Below are 15,642 nucleotides of genomic sequence, written 5' to 3'. Positions count from 1 at the left end.
TATATACTATAGTACTGACAATTTATTATTAATTGTTGTTAAAATTGGTAAAACTTAGAAATATTACTAAAAATAAAGAATTCCAGAGATAAAGGTAGTTCACTCTCCCCCAGTACAGACGTACAAACAAAAGTACAGTAAAAACAAGAGGGATCCCTGCCATGAAGATTGTCTAGTCTAGAGCAAAGCAAGAAACACCACTGGAGTGAAAACCAGAAAATGCTTTCTTCATCTTTCTTATATCTGCTTCAGTCAGTCCTGTATCTTTCTTAAAATACATATGTCTCATGACCTGGTAATTGCTAACACACAGATTGGCAATGACAAACTTCCTTTCCCCCCCTTCCCAGTTAACCCAGCAGTCCCATCTAAGTGCGTGCTTTGGGGGCTAAAATAGGAAGTACAGGCTTCCTATTTTGTCCAATTGCACAGACTTTCCTTGAAAGGGCGGTGTCAGCTTCTCTGGAAGTGGCATTTGAGGTTCACAAAAGATGTAGTAGTTATTTTGAGGACTTACTTGCCAAGAAAACCCTGTGGTTGGTTTATACTTCTGTCTCCAGTTCTAGGCAAGTGTGGGTTTGCTGGCATCTCCATCAGAGGATTCTGGTGCTGGGGGGTGGTGCTGGGCAGGGAGAGTCACCCAGCAGGTTGAATCATCTGCCTCACAGACACCCCTGGATTCAGGTAAGGAAATGGCTTCCTTTGTGGGGGAAGCATAATGGAGGAGTCTGCTCTCATACAAGAACTTGTGAGTTATTGAGGGATTCCTTAGCTGCAATGATTATTCAAGGACTCAGCCAGCTGTTTCCAGTCCAAGGAAGTTTAATTTCTTTGGTAGCATGTCTACAATTTGCAACTTGTTTGGGGGGCACTGAGAAAAGTAGTATGTTGAAGGAAATTCTCAAAGTGAGTGAATATGGAGATCCAACCACTATAGCTCCTAGGAATTGTGCTGTTGAGATCCTATTTTTAAGGAAATTAACCACTGTTGTGGTTCATTAGGAAGGCTTTAGGCATAAAGATTAGAAGAATGGAATTAATTTTAAGGATGAGTTCTCATCACAAATTATGATTTTTTTCTTGTTGCTACTCAGCTGACTGAATCCCTGCACTTCCTTAGAAATGTACATTTACTTAATTCTTTGCTTGCATTGCAACACACAATGAAAATACTTGAATTTTGTCCTACAAGAAATGCTTGTGTTGCCCTGATTTTTAAAAGTGTTAAGTTTTCTTTTATAGTTATTTTGAAAGTTTTAAAGTTCTCATAAAACTTCTTTAATCTTCTAATAATATTTACATATTTAAGAGTCAAAGTTCCCACACAATTTCATGTATAAACAGAATAGTTTACATGTTTCTCTGTGGGTAGAGAGAAATGATTAATTAATCTTTAGACCAGTGTGGTTGGAGAAGCGGTAATTCCATCCTCCAATCCACAGTCACCTTTAGAATTCTATAAATACCAAATGTTTGAATAAAGCTGTGTCTTTTTCTCCTTTAAATTTATTAAGCTTCTGTGTACTCATTTCGTGTCCAATAGTGACATGCTTAGTAGAAGTTCTTCCTGAATGTCACTGCAACATGATCTTAAAGAAGTTCCCTTATTCAGTTTTACTTCTCTTTATGTGAAACGGAAACAAACAGCCCCACAGTAAGCAGGGCAAGAGAGTAGCCAGTGGGCAATGAAAACTCTGAAATTCAAGGACAGCAAGAACATGAAAGAGATTTTCATCCTGCTGCTGTATCTGTATTTGGTCTTCAGTGTTCAAGCCATTCAAGGTGAGATTCAAATTTATATTCTCTTTTATCCTTCCATTATTGCTTTTCTTTTTAAATCTGTCTCCTTCTTTCAGCTAATGCTCTTCCTCCTTTTCTTGCTGGCTTTTCTGCTTTCTTCTCCTCTTTTCTAAGCTGTAAGAAAACAGACATCCTGATCAAAACCAGCATGTAGCAGGTGCATGTGCAGCCAAATCAGTTGTATGTTGGTAGTATGGACAGTTGAAATACTGTATAAATGGATGAGATGAACAAGCTGGTTGGATAACGAGTGAATGGAAGGAGGGGTACACCCTGATAATAAGTGAAAACATAGGAAAATTAAGGGCTGCATAATTCGGATGGTAATGCACAGGACTAGAGATGTGTAGCTAGACACAAGACAGTGTGGTGGGGGCTACCAAGAGAAAAATCCAGGTAACCTGATTTTCTTCTTGTGGAATAGCTGAAAAATAAACAGACTATCTGCCATATCCATTGCTTGTGTTTCCTTTCTTACACAATGAGAGCATATTTCTCTTTTCTCCTTTCCTTTCCTTTCCTTTCCTTTCCTTTCCTTTCCTTTCCTTTCCTTTCCTTTCCTTTCCTTTCCTTTCCTTTCCTTTCCTTTCCTTTCCTTTCCTTTCCTTTCCTTTCCTTTCCTTTCCTTTCCTTTCCTTTCCTTTCCTTTCCTTTCCTTTCCTTTCCTTTCCTTTCCTTTCCTTTCCTTTCCTTTCCTTTCCTTTCCTTTCCTTTCCTTTCCTTTCCTTTCCCTTTCCCTTTCCCTTTCCCTTTCCCTTTCCCTTTCCCTTTCCCTTTCCCTTTCCCTTTCCCTTTCCCTTTCCCTTTCCCTTTCCCTTTCCCTTTCCCTTTCCCTTTCCCTTTCCCTTTCCCTTTCCCTTTCCCTTTCCCTTTCCCTTTCCCTTTCCCTTTCCCTTTTTTTCCTTTTTCCTCCCACACTCTGTCCTCCCCTGTCCCCTAATTTGGTTTAACAGAGCTGGGAATAGAAAGCACGCCAAACCTGCCACAAGACTAGGCCTATAGCCATCCTAAAGAGTGTTATCAGGAGTTGTGCCCCATGGACATCGACCTTTTCTAATGCAGATGCCTCATGTCTGCAGTAGCTGGAGGAGTTGTGCTGCCTGGCCCAGCATCAATAACAGGATCTCTTCCTTTGAGGTCTCTGAGGGAAAATGTTTTACTGTGTAGGTCAGACTGGGTTCTTGGCATTTGGAGCTTTAGCCCCACATTCACACTTCCATATCCTTTTCCATGTGGGATGCTCCATTCTCTGGTTACACAAGGAAGGCAGTAGAACTTACTTTGTACTGGTTTTCAGTAGAAGATCAAAGTAAGGTCCCTCTTAAGCCTCCTAAGACAGCATCATTCTGTTCTGATGAGTTTTTGCCTGGAAAAAGCCTCTCAAACAAGCTGGTTATAGCTCCCATCAAGAAATACTATTTGAGAGAGCACACTCATGTATGCACCTTTGTCACCTGAAGATGCAATATCCCAATAGTGCAGCATGGATATTACCTTCAGAGAAAATAAGCAAGGATAAGAAAGCAGCTTGCTTTATAGTGCATGTGCCAGAGGCAGTCTGTATTTTTCAGCCTCACAGTTGTGAACTTAAAAAAAAATGTCCTTGATGAGAGGTCTGGCCATCTCTAGATCATAAATCTAGTTCCAACAAATTAGTTTGGACATTTGTCTGAGTCATAACAAGGCTATCCCAGAACATCTCACTTTTAAATAGATCTTTCTAGCATTATAAACTTTACTGGGAAGTTAGTAGCAAAGAAGTTCACACAGCAACACGTAAGGAGGAAATGATCACCATATGTCTGCCTACCATGGTATCTACTAATCCTTGGAAATATTCAGTGTTTGAAAAGTGATACCTTGGCTAGAACTGTATGCCTTGCAGGCACAAAGATTTCAGTTAATTATTGTTAGTTGTAGCTTGGTTTGGACAATTCTGTATTGTGGAGATGTGCAGAATGGTTACAGCTCTGCACATACATTCATGGAGTCAGGCTCCATCCCTGGAGATGTTCAGGGCCAGATTGAACAGGGCTCTGGGCAAAGTAGTGCAGTGGAAGGTGTCCCTGCCCATGGCAGGAGGGTTGGAACTACATGATGTTTAAGGTGCCTTCCAACCCAAACATTTCTATGGGTCTATGATTGTCTGGTGCAAAGGGGAGAGTTCTGTAATCTCATCTCCCACCATTTATATTTTTAATCACTGCATCTTTTCTTTGCCTGAATTCCTTTCCCAGAGAGTATCCCAATGAAAAGCTTGAAGTGCTACAATGACTACAGCTCACAGGTGACTTGCACATGGATGGAGCATTCAAAGGCTCATGACCTTGTTGGTATGATTCTTTACCAAAGGGATAATATTGAAATGTAAGTACCTGAAATGTGCTGAGCTAGATAAAAGTCCAAAGGGAAATTGGCCATAACTTGGAATCCTGGGGACATGCAGTCAAATTTTTAGAAAGCACGTCCACTCTCTTTTTGAATTAAGCAAGAGTCAAAAGTCACCTGCTTCTGAGGCCTCATCTAGGAAGACAGGAATGAATAGGCTATGCCAGTGGAGTTATTTTCATCACCTTTACAATTATTTTCCATAATTTTGTTGCAGGTTCATAGATATGAAATAAATGGGACATATAGGCTGCTAATAATTTGTATTAGGGGAGAAGGAGGTGTCAGAATAAGTGTGAGTATTGTGTAAACCATAAAGGGAGGAGACATTCCCCCTGTCATTTTGCTCATTTAGGAGAATCATTGAGAGTGTGGTTTTGATAGCTTTTGAGAAATATGTGTAGACTGTATATTTATGAGATGGAGAGTTCTCTATCTGTGCCAGCAATTTTACCCCTAGAGATACAGGTGTGTTTATGACAGTATCTCTCTGTTACATTTGTTTCCTTTTCGGAAGAGAACCAAATCACCAGACTGAATTGTTGGTGAGGATAAGAAAGGACAGAAATGGAGGAATAGTTAAGGGAGAGAGGAAGGCAAAGGTGGATAGCTGAGAAGAAAATTATTTAGAGTCTGGGGATACAGGAAGAAAAGGCAAAAGGAAGAACTCTTGATTTTGTTGCAGACAAAGAGATTTTAATAGACCTAAAAGCAGATGAAAACAGTTAAAGAACTTTGGAGCAGGACCTTGAAGTTAAATACTTCTGGGAAAAGATGATATAAAGTTCCTTGGACTTTTGGAGGATTCTCTGAAACATTGTTACATGATGAAACGTGTGGATCATGAAACATAACTGAGGTGAACTAATCAGACAAGCAGGTGTTAAACACGGACAGCGCACAGCTGAAATGAAAATGGCCAACAACTAAACAAGATCAGCTCATAGATGAAGAGTAGTTGACTAAACCCCAAACTATAAGGTAATGCTAGTGAGTAGATAGAAATAACTTCATGGCCTCACACCCTTTGGGCTGACTCTTTTGCTTAAGACTACACACATGCTGCAGTGTCCAGTCCATACTTCAGCAATGTCCCTGGTTTCCTTGCTAATATCCAACTTACAAAAATAGCAATAGTGCTGAATAATGCTTGCTGACATATAGTTGGCTAGAAGACTCCATCCTATCCTGGAAGAGAGTATTTGGCCTTAAATATTCACAACTTAATATTTCTCATCTGAGCTGGAACGAGATAATATTCTGGGAACGAAGCCATAAGCACAAACAAAATTCCACAGGGTACATAAAGAAGCAACGCATCTCTCCAGCAGCTGAGGCCACTGCAACCACACAAAGATTGTCCTCTCATGCCTAGTTAAAAAAATGGTTTCAAATTTTCATGATGCTCCTTGGCCATCTGAAAGGATGATTAACATTGTGGATGAAATCTTTAATGAATACTTAAGGTCCCTTGGCAGAGCAGAACTACTAAGGATACAGAAGTACATTTTGGTTGAGAATCTTTTTCTAAGTGTTTTTCTGGTGCTGCAAAATGAAAGTCTTCAAGCAGCTTAGAATCATCAGAAATTTTACAGTCTTTAACTCTAAGTAAGAGGTGTATTTACATGGAATTAATTTTCATCATACTATTTCTTACCTAAAAACATGAGATTACATAGAACTAGGCTAAAGGAAACAAAAATTAACTGGTACTGCAAAATTCTGCTCCGTGACTTTGAAATGGGGAGGCAAAACTCTGGTGTAAAAATCTTTCTCGTATTAACTGATGCAAACCAGGACTAATAGGAGCAGTGACAAGAGGATATAAGTGCCTTCGTGAATTATAACAACAGGATGGGATTAAACTGGTGTCAGGTGTTTCATTTTGAACTAACTACAGGTCTTTGGATCAGATCTTTATGGATTACTTTCTCTGTACACAGGGAGAACAAGGACATGTTTTGCAAACGCCAGAAAGGAAACGACTTGCATGAAACTCCAGATGTTTATGTACACTGGGTCTGCCACAGGACTACAAATTATTTTGGAATAGGGGTAGATGATATTTATGGCTTCAGACCTAAAAAGGTTCTTCAAACGGAACTGGATGTTGATCTTTTCCAAAATGGTAAGGCTTAAATACCGATTTCTTGTATCCCCATGAATTTTAAGGATTTTTGAGAATGTATTTGCTGTTCCTTTGGAAGTGAATTCCACTTCCATTGTGAAAACTGCCAAATAGTTCCCCATTGAGAGGGCTGGGTAGGGAGTGAAGAAGGCAAGTTTCTGAGAGCAGCTGGACCTATTATCATCTCAGGAGCTAGTAAAGCAGGAGGTACTTGGTCTGTCAGGGCTAAAATACTCTGGAAATGGGAAAGATTACCTAGATACTTTCTTCCCCTCTTTGTGTCATTTCCTCATTATCTCCTCTCATGCATTGTACCCTCACCTTTCAGTTCAGCCTCTCCCACCTCAAAACCTCTCAGTCAGCTCAATGACCTCGGGGGACTTCCTGCTGACTTGGAAAACAGCTGATGGAAGCCAAGGGCTGGAAAATGTACTGGACTACGAAGTCACTTACAAGCGGGAGTGGGAGTCCTGGGAGGTAAGAGCAGAGGAGCTGAGCTGTCCTGGGTTGGGCTGCACCATTCTGGGTAGCTGAAAGTTTGTGGTAAAAGTTGTGCGAATGAATGATCTTTCCATTCTCAGGGACTGTGAAGAGATACTACAAGTGTTGTTTTGGGTCAGATGGAAGAGGCTATCTTTCTGTTAGCAAGTGACTTGTCCTGTGAAATACCATTTTTCCTGAACTGAATGAAAAAATCTCTTCTCCACTCAAACTCCCAACCATTGTACTTGGATCTGAGTTGGAATTGAATCCCTCTTAAACTGAATTAAATCACATTCTAACAGGATGTGTAACCCACATGGGTTCATGTGGGGAAAACAGCAAAATACATTTGAAGTTCCTCCCCCTTTGAGACAAATATGTTTTGGGTTTTCCTTTTTATTGTTTTTTTAAAGCTTTTAGCAGTCCATATCCTTTGCCCTGTCATTTCCCTAGATCTGCATATGTTTCTGTTCTGTACCTGTCAGACTGATCTTTAGATTTTAAGGGAATTGTCTTGGCCAGATTCCCACACCATTCTGCACTGAGTAGTGCTGTGAACATATGTAACTGGAGCTGAAGATAGTCTGGACTTTGCAAGCTGCTGGAGTTTGTCACTTGTTGTGGGGGGAGATTGTGCCTGGGAGTGGCCATGCCTTGCCCATCCCGAGTTCTGCTGCAGGACACGCTGGAGCCCTTCTTGTGTGGCAGCGAGGAAACACTGCATGGCAGCACGTGCGTGGACCATCACAGTTGTGGGACTGTTGGAGATGCAGTCTGGCAGTCAGCTCCTCCTCTCACTCTTTCCTGGTCTTCCCTCCACCTCTCCATTCCCCAATGTCCCAATTTCCTCCGTCCCTTCCTCTCTCTCCTCTCCCCCAACAACAGGAAGCTGCCTCGCTCTTGCTCTCCAACACCACCCATTGCAGTCTCAGCCGTGAGGACCTTGTCCCAGGGAGCAGCTACGTCGCCCGTGTGCGAGCCAGACCAGGGCAGGCCAGCAGCTTCTCTGGCCAGTACAGCAAGTGGAGCATGGAGGTGTCATGGAAGACTCCTGAAGGTAGCATGGGATAGATTGGGACCATGAAGGATCAGAAACTGAGAAACCAGAACTTTCCTGTCACTAACCTTACACTTGTGTTCTTTGAAGGTGGCCTCCAGCCCAGGAACCTTCGCTGCCTCTTCAGTGGTGGAGATCGTCTGACATGCAGCTGGGAAGTGAAGAAAGTGATCACCACCTCTGTCCTCTTTGGCTTGTTCTTCAAGGCCACCCCAGCATCAGAGTATGTGCTCTGCCCATGGCAATGTGTCTGTGCCTCTCCCATAGGGTTTCTGCCTGTCCCATTCCCCTGATTTCCTCTTTCATTCCTGTCCCATTCCCCTGATTCATCCTCTTTCTTCCCCTCAGAGAAGAGGAGTGCTCTCCTGTGCATGAGAAGACTTTGCCCCACACCCCATATGTGGTCCAGAGCTGTGAGATCCCTGTTAGCAATTCTAGCAGCCAGAGCCAGTACCATGTATCTGTCCGGGCCAAGACAGAGGACAAGCTGATTGAAGCCTACAAAAACAGTGAGTATCTGTGTTGTTTCCTGCTGCTCCTTCTTGTTTCTTGGAGAGATGCCTGTCTGAGCAAGGAGGGCTTAGGACAGTGGTGTTGAGGAAAAGTGAGTGGGCAGTGGAAGAAACAATCACTGATGAAGAAAGGGACTGTATCAGGTCAGAGCTCTGGGATGTAGATGTGGAGTTCCTCGGTGGCACTTGTTACTCTGAGGAAGGTGACAGTGATGGAAACTGTTGTGCAGAAATCCAGGTTGTGACCTGGAGCTTCTCTGTGAGCATTTGCCATCCTGCTGACTTCTCTGTGATTCACATTCATGAGTGTCCCAGGTGACAGGGGACTGTGGTGAGAGGTGTTTGTAGCGAGTAGGAGTGTGTCACTATGTGATTTCTCAAGAACTAAGTGAGCTCTTGTGGGTTTGTGCAATGGCCCCTGGAACACTGGATGAAGTAGGAATCCTTTGCCCAGTGAGGTGCACGAGGTAGGCCATCTCTGCCCACATGTATCTGAAGGTATTTGGGTGATTTTTCAAACTCTAAAACTAGGGCAGCTCCTGCAGTGGGTGAAAATATCAAGAAGTAGCTCCAAGAGAATTGAAAATTTCTGGAAATGTGGTGGACAAGTACAGATATTTAAACTATTGTTTTGTTGCTTTTCTGTACACAGGGAGTGCTCTCAGTATTCATGGGTATGAATTTTCTGTTATTTAATACTGTTGTATACTGTTAATAATGTTATATTTGACTAGAAAATGCAGAGTTAAGAAGTGTTAAAAAGCTGAGCCATTTTACATTGCACAAAACAACCTTGTTTTCAGTTTCTGGAAATGATTCACAATGTGGGAAGAGAGGACTGGACCAGTAGGGTGGTAAGTGCTCTGAGACATGCAGTGTTATTTCAGTTCAGGTGCTGCCACCCGCAAATGTGTCAGTAACAGCAACAGGCAACCAAGAGTATGAACTAACGTGGAAAAAACACCGTTTGAATTACAGCTCCATACCACAGAGATACCAAGTCAAGTACTGGGAAAACAATCAATATGAAAAGGTAACTTATAAAGTGCAAGAGTCATGGATATTTCTTTGCTGGTCAAATGGAAAGACAATTTTTCTTACCTCTGTCATTTGTGCTCTTCCCTTCTCCCCAGACTCTCCAGGTGTTAAATATCAGCAATGACGAACCTCCCTTCCTCTTCACCCTGCAGATGCTGGCAGCATCTACAGAATATAGGGGGGAAATGCGTGCAAGGGTGAATAAGCCTCCATATGAGGGACCTTGGAGTGAATGGAGTGAGGAGTTCACCTGGAAGACTGAGAGTGGTACTTTTCATGCAGCTGCTTCTGTCAGGTTTTGGTGGACTGCTAATGGCTAGGATGGTTCTTTAGTGTAACACATTCTCTCAGCTGAGGTTGGAGGGTGGTGCAGCCACGGCCTAGTTGGAGTCACTTACCAAGGCAGCTGCTCTGCCTGCATCCTTGTGGTACATCAACAATGCTAGGGAAGGAAGTGAATGACCTCTTAAGCTTCTTTCTTACTTGCCTTCATAAGGTGAGTACAAATAACCATAAAGTTTTTCATGTGGAGAATGATGCAAAGACATCCTGCCCAAAAGATTAATTATTTTCTGATTCCAGTAGTCCATTCTGCTGTCAGTGACTAAAGAGCCTGATACTTTAAGAAGATAGAAGATAAGACATCAACTTTTTATATTCGCAGAGTGACTTTAAGGTTGTGTAAAACACACAGTGGAGTCTGCTAGAGATAAGACCTTTACATTTTTTTTGCTGTTTATGGAGTTAAAGGCAGAATGTCTGCTATCATACAATCATTTGCCCAAAGTAATAAGATCTTGAATGATTTGTCCTGAGGAAGATTGCAGTGGTTATACTGTGGGCAAATGTTGATGCCTGTATTCAGGAAGAAATTTGTCTGCTGTTGTGGCTGTTAGCAGGGAGAGCTCTTAGAAAATCTCTGAGACCCCATTTCCTCAGAACTGTGCTGAGTCAGGCAGACTTCAGATGTCTGAAGCCATGCCTGTTGTTCATGGTGGAGTAAGGTTCATAACCACATTTTTATTAGCTTAAAATGTTTAATTCTGATGTCAGTAGAAGCTAAGAAGCGTATCAGTAAAGGAAACAACTCCTTTGGTCGGTACGCTGTTCAGGTCGCATTTGGCCTGTCCCACTTTGGAGGGTTTTCCAACAGTTTGAAGGCCCTATGATGCTGATATAAATGGGAAAGGAGGCCAGCTCCTTTTGAATGCCTTTATTAAAGTGATCACTCTGAGTGGGGGCCCAAGGGCTCGCACACACCGCCGCTGCTCCCTTTGGCAATGCAGAGGAGGAGGTGAACAGTTTTGCTCCACAGCAGAACTGGGGCTTCCATCCTCACAGGCGTGCCTAGGAAGATGTCTTTTGGCTCATTGGCTGGGGTCCTCACTCTGACTCAGTTCTACTGAGGTTATGGTGGCACTTAAGACCATGTCGGTAGAGTAGAGGGACTTCTTGCCGGTAGGTCTAGTTGCTTAGTTGTTCAAATTTTAGGTTGGCTCATCGTTTCTAGGGTCTTTGGTTGGCTTTTCTTGAGCTTTTCTTAATTTGCATATTTCCTGGGAATGTTCCGGTTGCCATTTTGGGAAGCAGCAGAGGCAATACCTGATGGACGTAATGAGGGTACAGGTACGGTAAGGGAGTACAACTAAGGTGTGTGTGAGGGAGTTAACAGTGGGGGTACAACAAGGGTTTAACATTTAACAGCTATTTAATTACATAATTAACTTATTACAACTTTAAATGCATTAACTACTCCCACTATATTAACTGATGAACTTGTTCATAACAATTTTGTTCCTCCACACATCAAATTCCATTAATAGTGGCCAGAACGAAAAACCTATTGCAGGAAACAGTCACTCTGCAGGTGGATAGCTTTCTCTTTTTTCTTTGTTTCAGTTCCGTCACCTGTGGTTCTCCCAGTGACTCTCCCAGCTCTCATCATCGCTTTTCTGATAGCTGCTTATTGCAGCTATAGGTATTTCCTCAGGTAGGCTTGCATTGCAACATGGAGACTTAGCAGCTCATGTGGGTGGCATGAAGTCTGAGGCACTTCTTGCCCCCCAGGAGAGAGTTCTCTCTGGAGATGGGCCTTGGTGGGCAGTGTTGTGCATGGCTGTGCAGGGCAGAGAATTGGGTGATGCTGTGGTACTGCCTTGGTCGTGCCCTGCTGTGCTGAGCATCACGGTGAATGTGGTGCAGCCTTTTCTGGTAAGAGCAAAATTGAGAAGCAAATCTTGAAAACTGTGTTCTTGCTGCAGGAAGAAGAAAATGTGGGAGGAAAAAATTCCGAACCCCAGCAAGAGTCTCCTGATCCAGGGCTACCTGGGGGTAAGAGGGAACTATTCCTTGAAGGATTCATTATTTCTCTTTGTTTTTCAGGACTTTCAATAGTCTTAATAGCTCTTGTTTTCTAGTCCACAATGAACAGAGATCTTCATTTATCTATTACTTGTTTTCAGGAGAAGTTCTGGTCCTACTCAACTTAACAGCGCTCTTATATTTAGCAGACTTCTTTGTGCTGCTCTTGTCAGCACAACTGTGATTTAAAATCAATGTAGAAAAAAAATCTGTACTTTAAAATTTCCTGCTCTTGTGCTTTTAAAAGGGGGTTCTTAAAACCTGCCCAGCATTTGTGGACTCACCAACTCTCAAAAGCAGGTTCCCAGGGGACACTGCCAAGTAGCTCCCTGAACAGCTTGAAGTTTGCTCTCTTGAAGACCAGACTAGCAACTCTACTGTTCCTTTTTCTTTTTTCCCATTACTCTGAAAATTTTAAACTCAATCACTCAATCATGATCACTTTGGCCAAGAAAACCACCTTCTGTCAAATACCTCAGGTCGTCGATTCACAAATAACAAGTTTAGGAGGGCAGCTTTCCTAGTTGTCTCACTGAGTTCTTGTAGTTAGGTCAGTGGTAAGGCAATATGGGTTTGAAGAAACCATCTTCTGGAGAGGAGAACATACCTTTGAGTTGTATTAGTGAAGCTGTATCCCTGTTACCAGGTGCTGTAGGCTCTGCTATTTGGTTTTTTTTTATCCACAGGGAATGTACAATTCCTGATTCTACTGACAGCGAGATGCTGCTCTTTGGTCATGTCTGCTTTTTCATTTTCAGAAAGGACATTTGGGAAGTTGGCCAACAAGCAACCAGCTGGACTTCAACAAATACAACCTTTCAGAGAAGATGGAGCAGCCTAGCTTCCTTCAAGTTGTGGACAGGTGAGTGAACAGCAGATGGTAGTGACACTGTCAATGGTCTCTGAGACGTCACTGCATCATGGCAGAATATAATCAAATGCTCTGTCACTAAAAATCCTATAAAAGTTGCTTTTGAGGAGGAGATTCAATTTTTTACTACAGGGATAACTACATCTGCAAGAAATTTTTTTCTAAGCCTGTGTGTAGCTCTGTGTGTTTCCAGCTAAGATCGTTTTATGTTTTGTGCTTAAAACAATAATGTCTCTCAGGAGCAACTTTTAACTTTCCCACATTCAGGCAGGCGAAGACTTTGGCAGAGTGCCTTGAAGGGCAGACTAAGAAGACAGATGTTTCCTCTGTTACACCAGACCTACAGAACTCATACCATGCTTTAAATAAGTCAGAGCATGCCCCAGTTGCCTGCTCAAGTCAGAGAGCTGGTCATTCCTCTTCCATTTCAAGGAGAAACAGCGCTGATGCAAGTATTGCTTCCCACACAGCAATCCCTTGCTTTGCTTTCAATGGTCCATACTTGTACAGTCCAGTGGTGTCCTCTCACCCTGATATACACCAGACCCTGGAAATGGACCCTGTGGGACTCAGTACGAAATCAGTTTCCCTTCAGTATGTGACTCTCCCAAGGGAAGACTCTCCCCAGACCTCACAGAGACAAGAACAGGCAGAAGCAGTTCCTCCAAAGGACGTGCTCCCAGATCAGCAGGAAATGATGCAGCACCTCAATGATAAGGAAGAAGTCTCACAGGCCTCACCAGCCTGTGGAGAAGGCACCAACAACGGAACACAGGAGCAGAGCTCTCCAAAGGCTCTCAGCTGTACCTCAACAGTGTCTCCTCAACAGTGCCCCTTGGAGTACATCACCACGGATAGCCTGCTACTGCCATCAGCCAGTACCTCCACCCATCCTCCACTCGTCACAGCTGAGGAATCACCCTGTGGTTCACAGCAGCCCCAGCCTCCCAGTGACCACGTTTGCCATGAGTCTTCTCTGGGGAAAACTGGTGTCAGGATCCCAGTTTCAGGCCAAGCACCAACCTCATCTCCTGAATTGCACCTGGATACCTTTGGTGACTATCTTATTGTGCCTGAAGGTCTCCATCAACATTCAAAGCCCACAAAGATTTCTTTGCCTGTCTTACAGAAGAAAAATAGCATTCCTGGAAAGCAGCCTTTGTCAGAAGGTAACTTGGTGGTGTTAAACCCTGACAGCACTGAGCCAGTTTTCCTTTGCCAGGTTGGTGACTACTGCTTCCACAGCCTAAAATCCAGTGTGAAGATGGATAATAGTCAGGAAGATCAACAAGTCAAGAAGCTTTCTGAAAGTAAGAAAACACTTGGGCAGCCTGTATGTGACGATGAATCAGTCACGGGAAAGGAAAAGGATGTATGGAAGAGGGAAAAAATACAGGCCATTCAGCTTTTCAAAAACCTGAAATCAGATGATTACTTTTCCTGGCAGCAATCTTTGAGAATCAAAGAAATCTGTTAAATGGGTAAATGTTAATGAATACCAAAGAGACAGATAACTGAAGGAGGTTGTAACTATCTGGTGAAAATGAACCCTCAAACCTAGGAACAAATAAACACCAGTTCCATTTTCAAGATTCCAGTCCAACGTGTTAAAAAACTTGAAGTAGCTCAATGTCATTCTCAGTGGTCTTCACAAATTTGGCATGAAGGACTACACAAATATTGTAGTGTAGTGTCGTGTTTTTCAAACTTTTTGGCTTATCCATGATGATCAGTTTATCCTCCTGATCCTGTAATATGTCACAATCATATTGCAATTATATCAGATTCCTCGGCAAATCTTGTGGCAGGAAATGCAGACTTAACATCTTGAAAGGCTATCAGAAGAAGACAAGCTTAAAAACCTTGTAAAGAAAAGTTCTATCCTTAAAATCAATTTTATTTAATTTCTGTGCACTTATAAAATAGCTGTAAAAGTCACCAAGGAACTTCTATATCTTTGCTTTTCCACTATGGCTTGAAATAGGTATTGGCTAAGGTGAAAAAACCCAGAGACTTATAGAAGTGTAAATAAAAAAATGAGAAAAAAGTTGCTGAAATCCAGGAGAATTTTCTTAATGTTAATGTCCAGTCTATCATAGTGGATTCAGAGGATAACAAAGAAACATTACTGGGATACACAAAGCAAGTTGTAAAGAACCATATGGAAGAAATATTACTGAAAGAAGATCCGAGGGCTCCTAAGGTTCAGTGAGAGGGAGTGGGACAGATAACAGAAAATGGCAGGTAAGAGATGCTGGGAAGGTGCACAAGCCTGTAACTGCTGCAGTTCTTCTATTTCTAAGTGTTGAAGTACTACATGATTTTCTTTTACATTCATTGACAGTTTATGCATTATATACTTCATCCTAAAGTGTAATTGATTCTTAGTTTGTTTTTTTTTATTTTTTCCTCAAATAATGAGAGTTGGGAAAGAGTAGACCTTTTTCCCAGTTTTGCTTTATAGAAAGTGGTGCAAGGGAAGAGTATTTGTTCAAAACTGCTACTCTGCAATCAGTGAAAAGACTTTGGTTTCAGACCTGAAGGTAGACTTGACTTTCAAAAGACCATATTTTTTTTCAAATATAAAATCTGTATTAATAAACATATTATTTCCTCCTATAAGTATTTTGTTTCATATATTAAAAATATTGTGTTTACAATAAAATTACTATTAGCTCATTTGCTCAAGTCTCAAAAAATTCTATATGTTCAGCTACGTGATATGTGAGGTAGGACATTTTTCTCCTGACTTTGCTGTATTACTTGACAGAGAAAAGAAGTTCTGTGTTTGTCCCACTTGATTTCTCCTGCTGGGTTAATGGGACTATGCTGATTCAGAAATTAGAGTGAAATTATTTGGGTTTTTGAGAATTTAATCCTTGTAAATACCATTTTAAATCGGAATGGTGTGCAAATTGGACTTGGTGCTCTTCACAGCAGAAAGCAGGCAGTTGCAGCCTCTGATAGAGAATAGTGATGAACACTTCGAGAGATTTGCAATTTA

General features: G+C 42.0%; 1 protein-coding gene across 4 annotated transcripts; it reads left to right on the top strand.

Annotated features, from left to right (window-relative positions):
* The first annotated feature begins 378 nt into the window (after positions 1 to 378).
* Positions 379 to 15,317, top strand: CSF2RB (colony stimulating factor 2 receptor subunit beta). Of its 4 annotated transcripts, none has more exons than XM_030263061.4 (15): positions 379 to 684; positions 1,648 to 1,782; positions 4,038 to 4,167; positions 6,132 to 6,316; positions 6,645 to 6,793; positions 7,685 to 7,856; positions 7,947 to 8,079; positions 8,205 to 8,365; positions 9,256 to 9,401; positions 9,502 to 9,673; positions 10,997 to 11,032; positions 11,306 to 11,396; positions 11,668 to 11,737; positions 12,526 to 12,629; positions 12,906 to 15,317. In XM_030263061.4, exons 2-15 carry the CDS (start codon positions 1,686 to 1,688, stop codon positions 14,113 to 14,115), a joined length of 2,856 nt encoding a protein of 951 aa, XP_030118921.4. In that variant the 5' UTR covers positions 379 to 684; positions 1,648 to 1,685; the 3' UTR covers positions 14,116 to 15,317. The 4 variants fall into 4 exon arrangements, with proteins under 4 accessions (XP_030118921.4, XP_030118920.4, XP_030118923.4 ...); XM_030263060.4 differs by having other exon boundaries at positions 1,613 to 1,782; XM_030263063.4 differs by lacking the exon at positions 10,997 to 11,032 and having other exon boundaries at positions 380 to 684.
* The last annotated feature ends 325 nt before the right edge of the window (positions 15,318 to 15,642 follow it).

This window comes from Taeniopygia guttata, chromosome 1A (assembly GCF_048771995.1).
Source record: "Taeniopygia guttata chromosome 1A, bTaeGut7.mat, whole genome shotgun sequence".
NCBI classification, from domain to species: domain Eukaryota; kingdom Metazoa; phylum Chordata; class Aves; order Passeriformes; family Estrildidae; genus Taeniopygia; species Taeniopygia guttata.
Note: the sequence above shows the minus strand (reverse complement) of the source record. Positions and strands in the feature narration are given on the sequence as shown.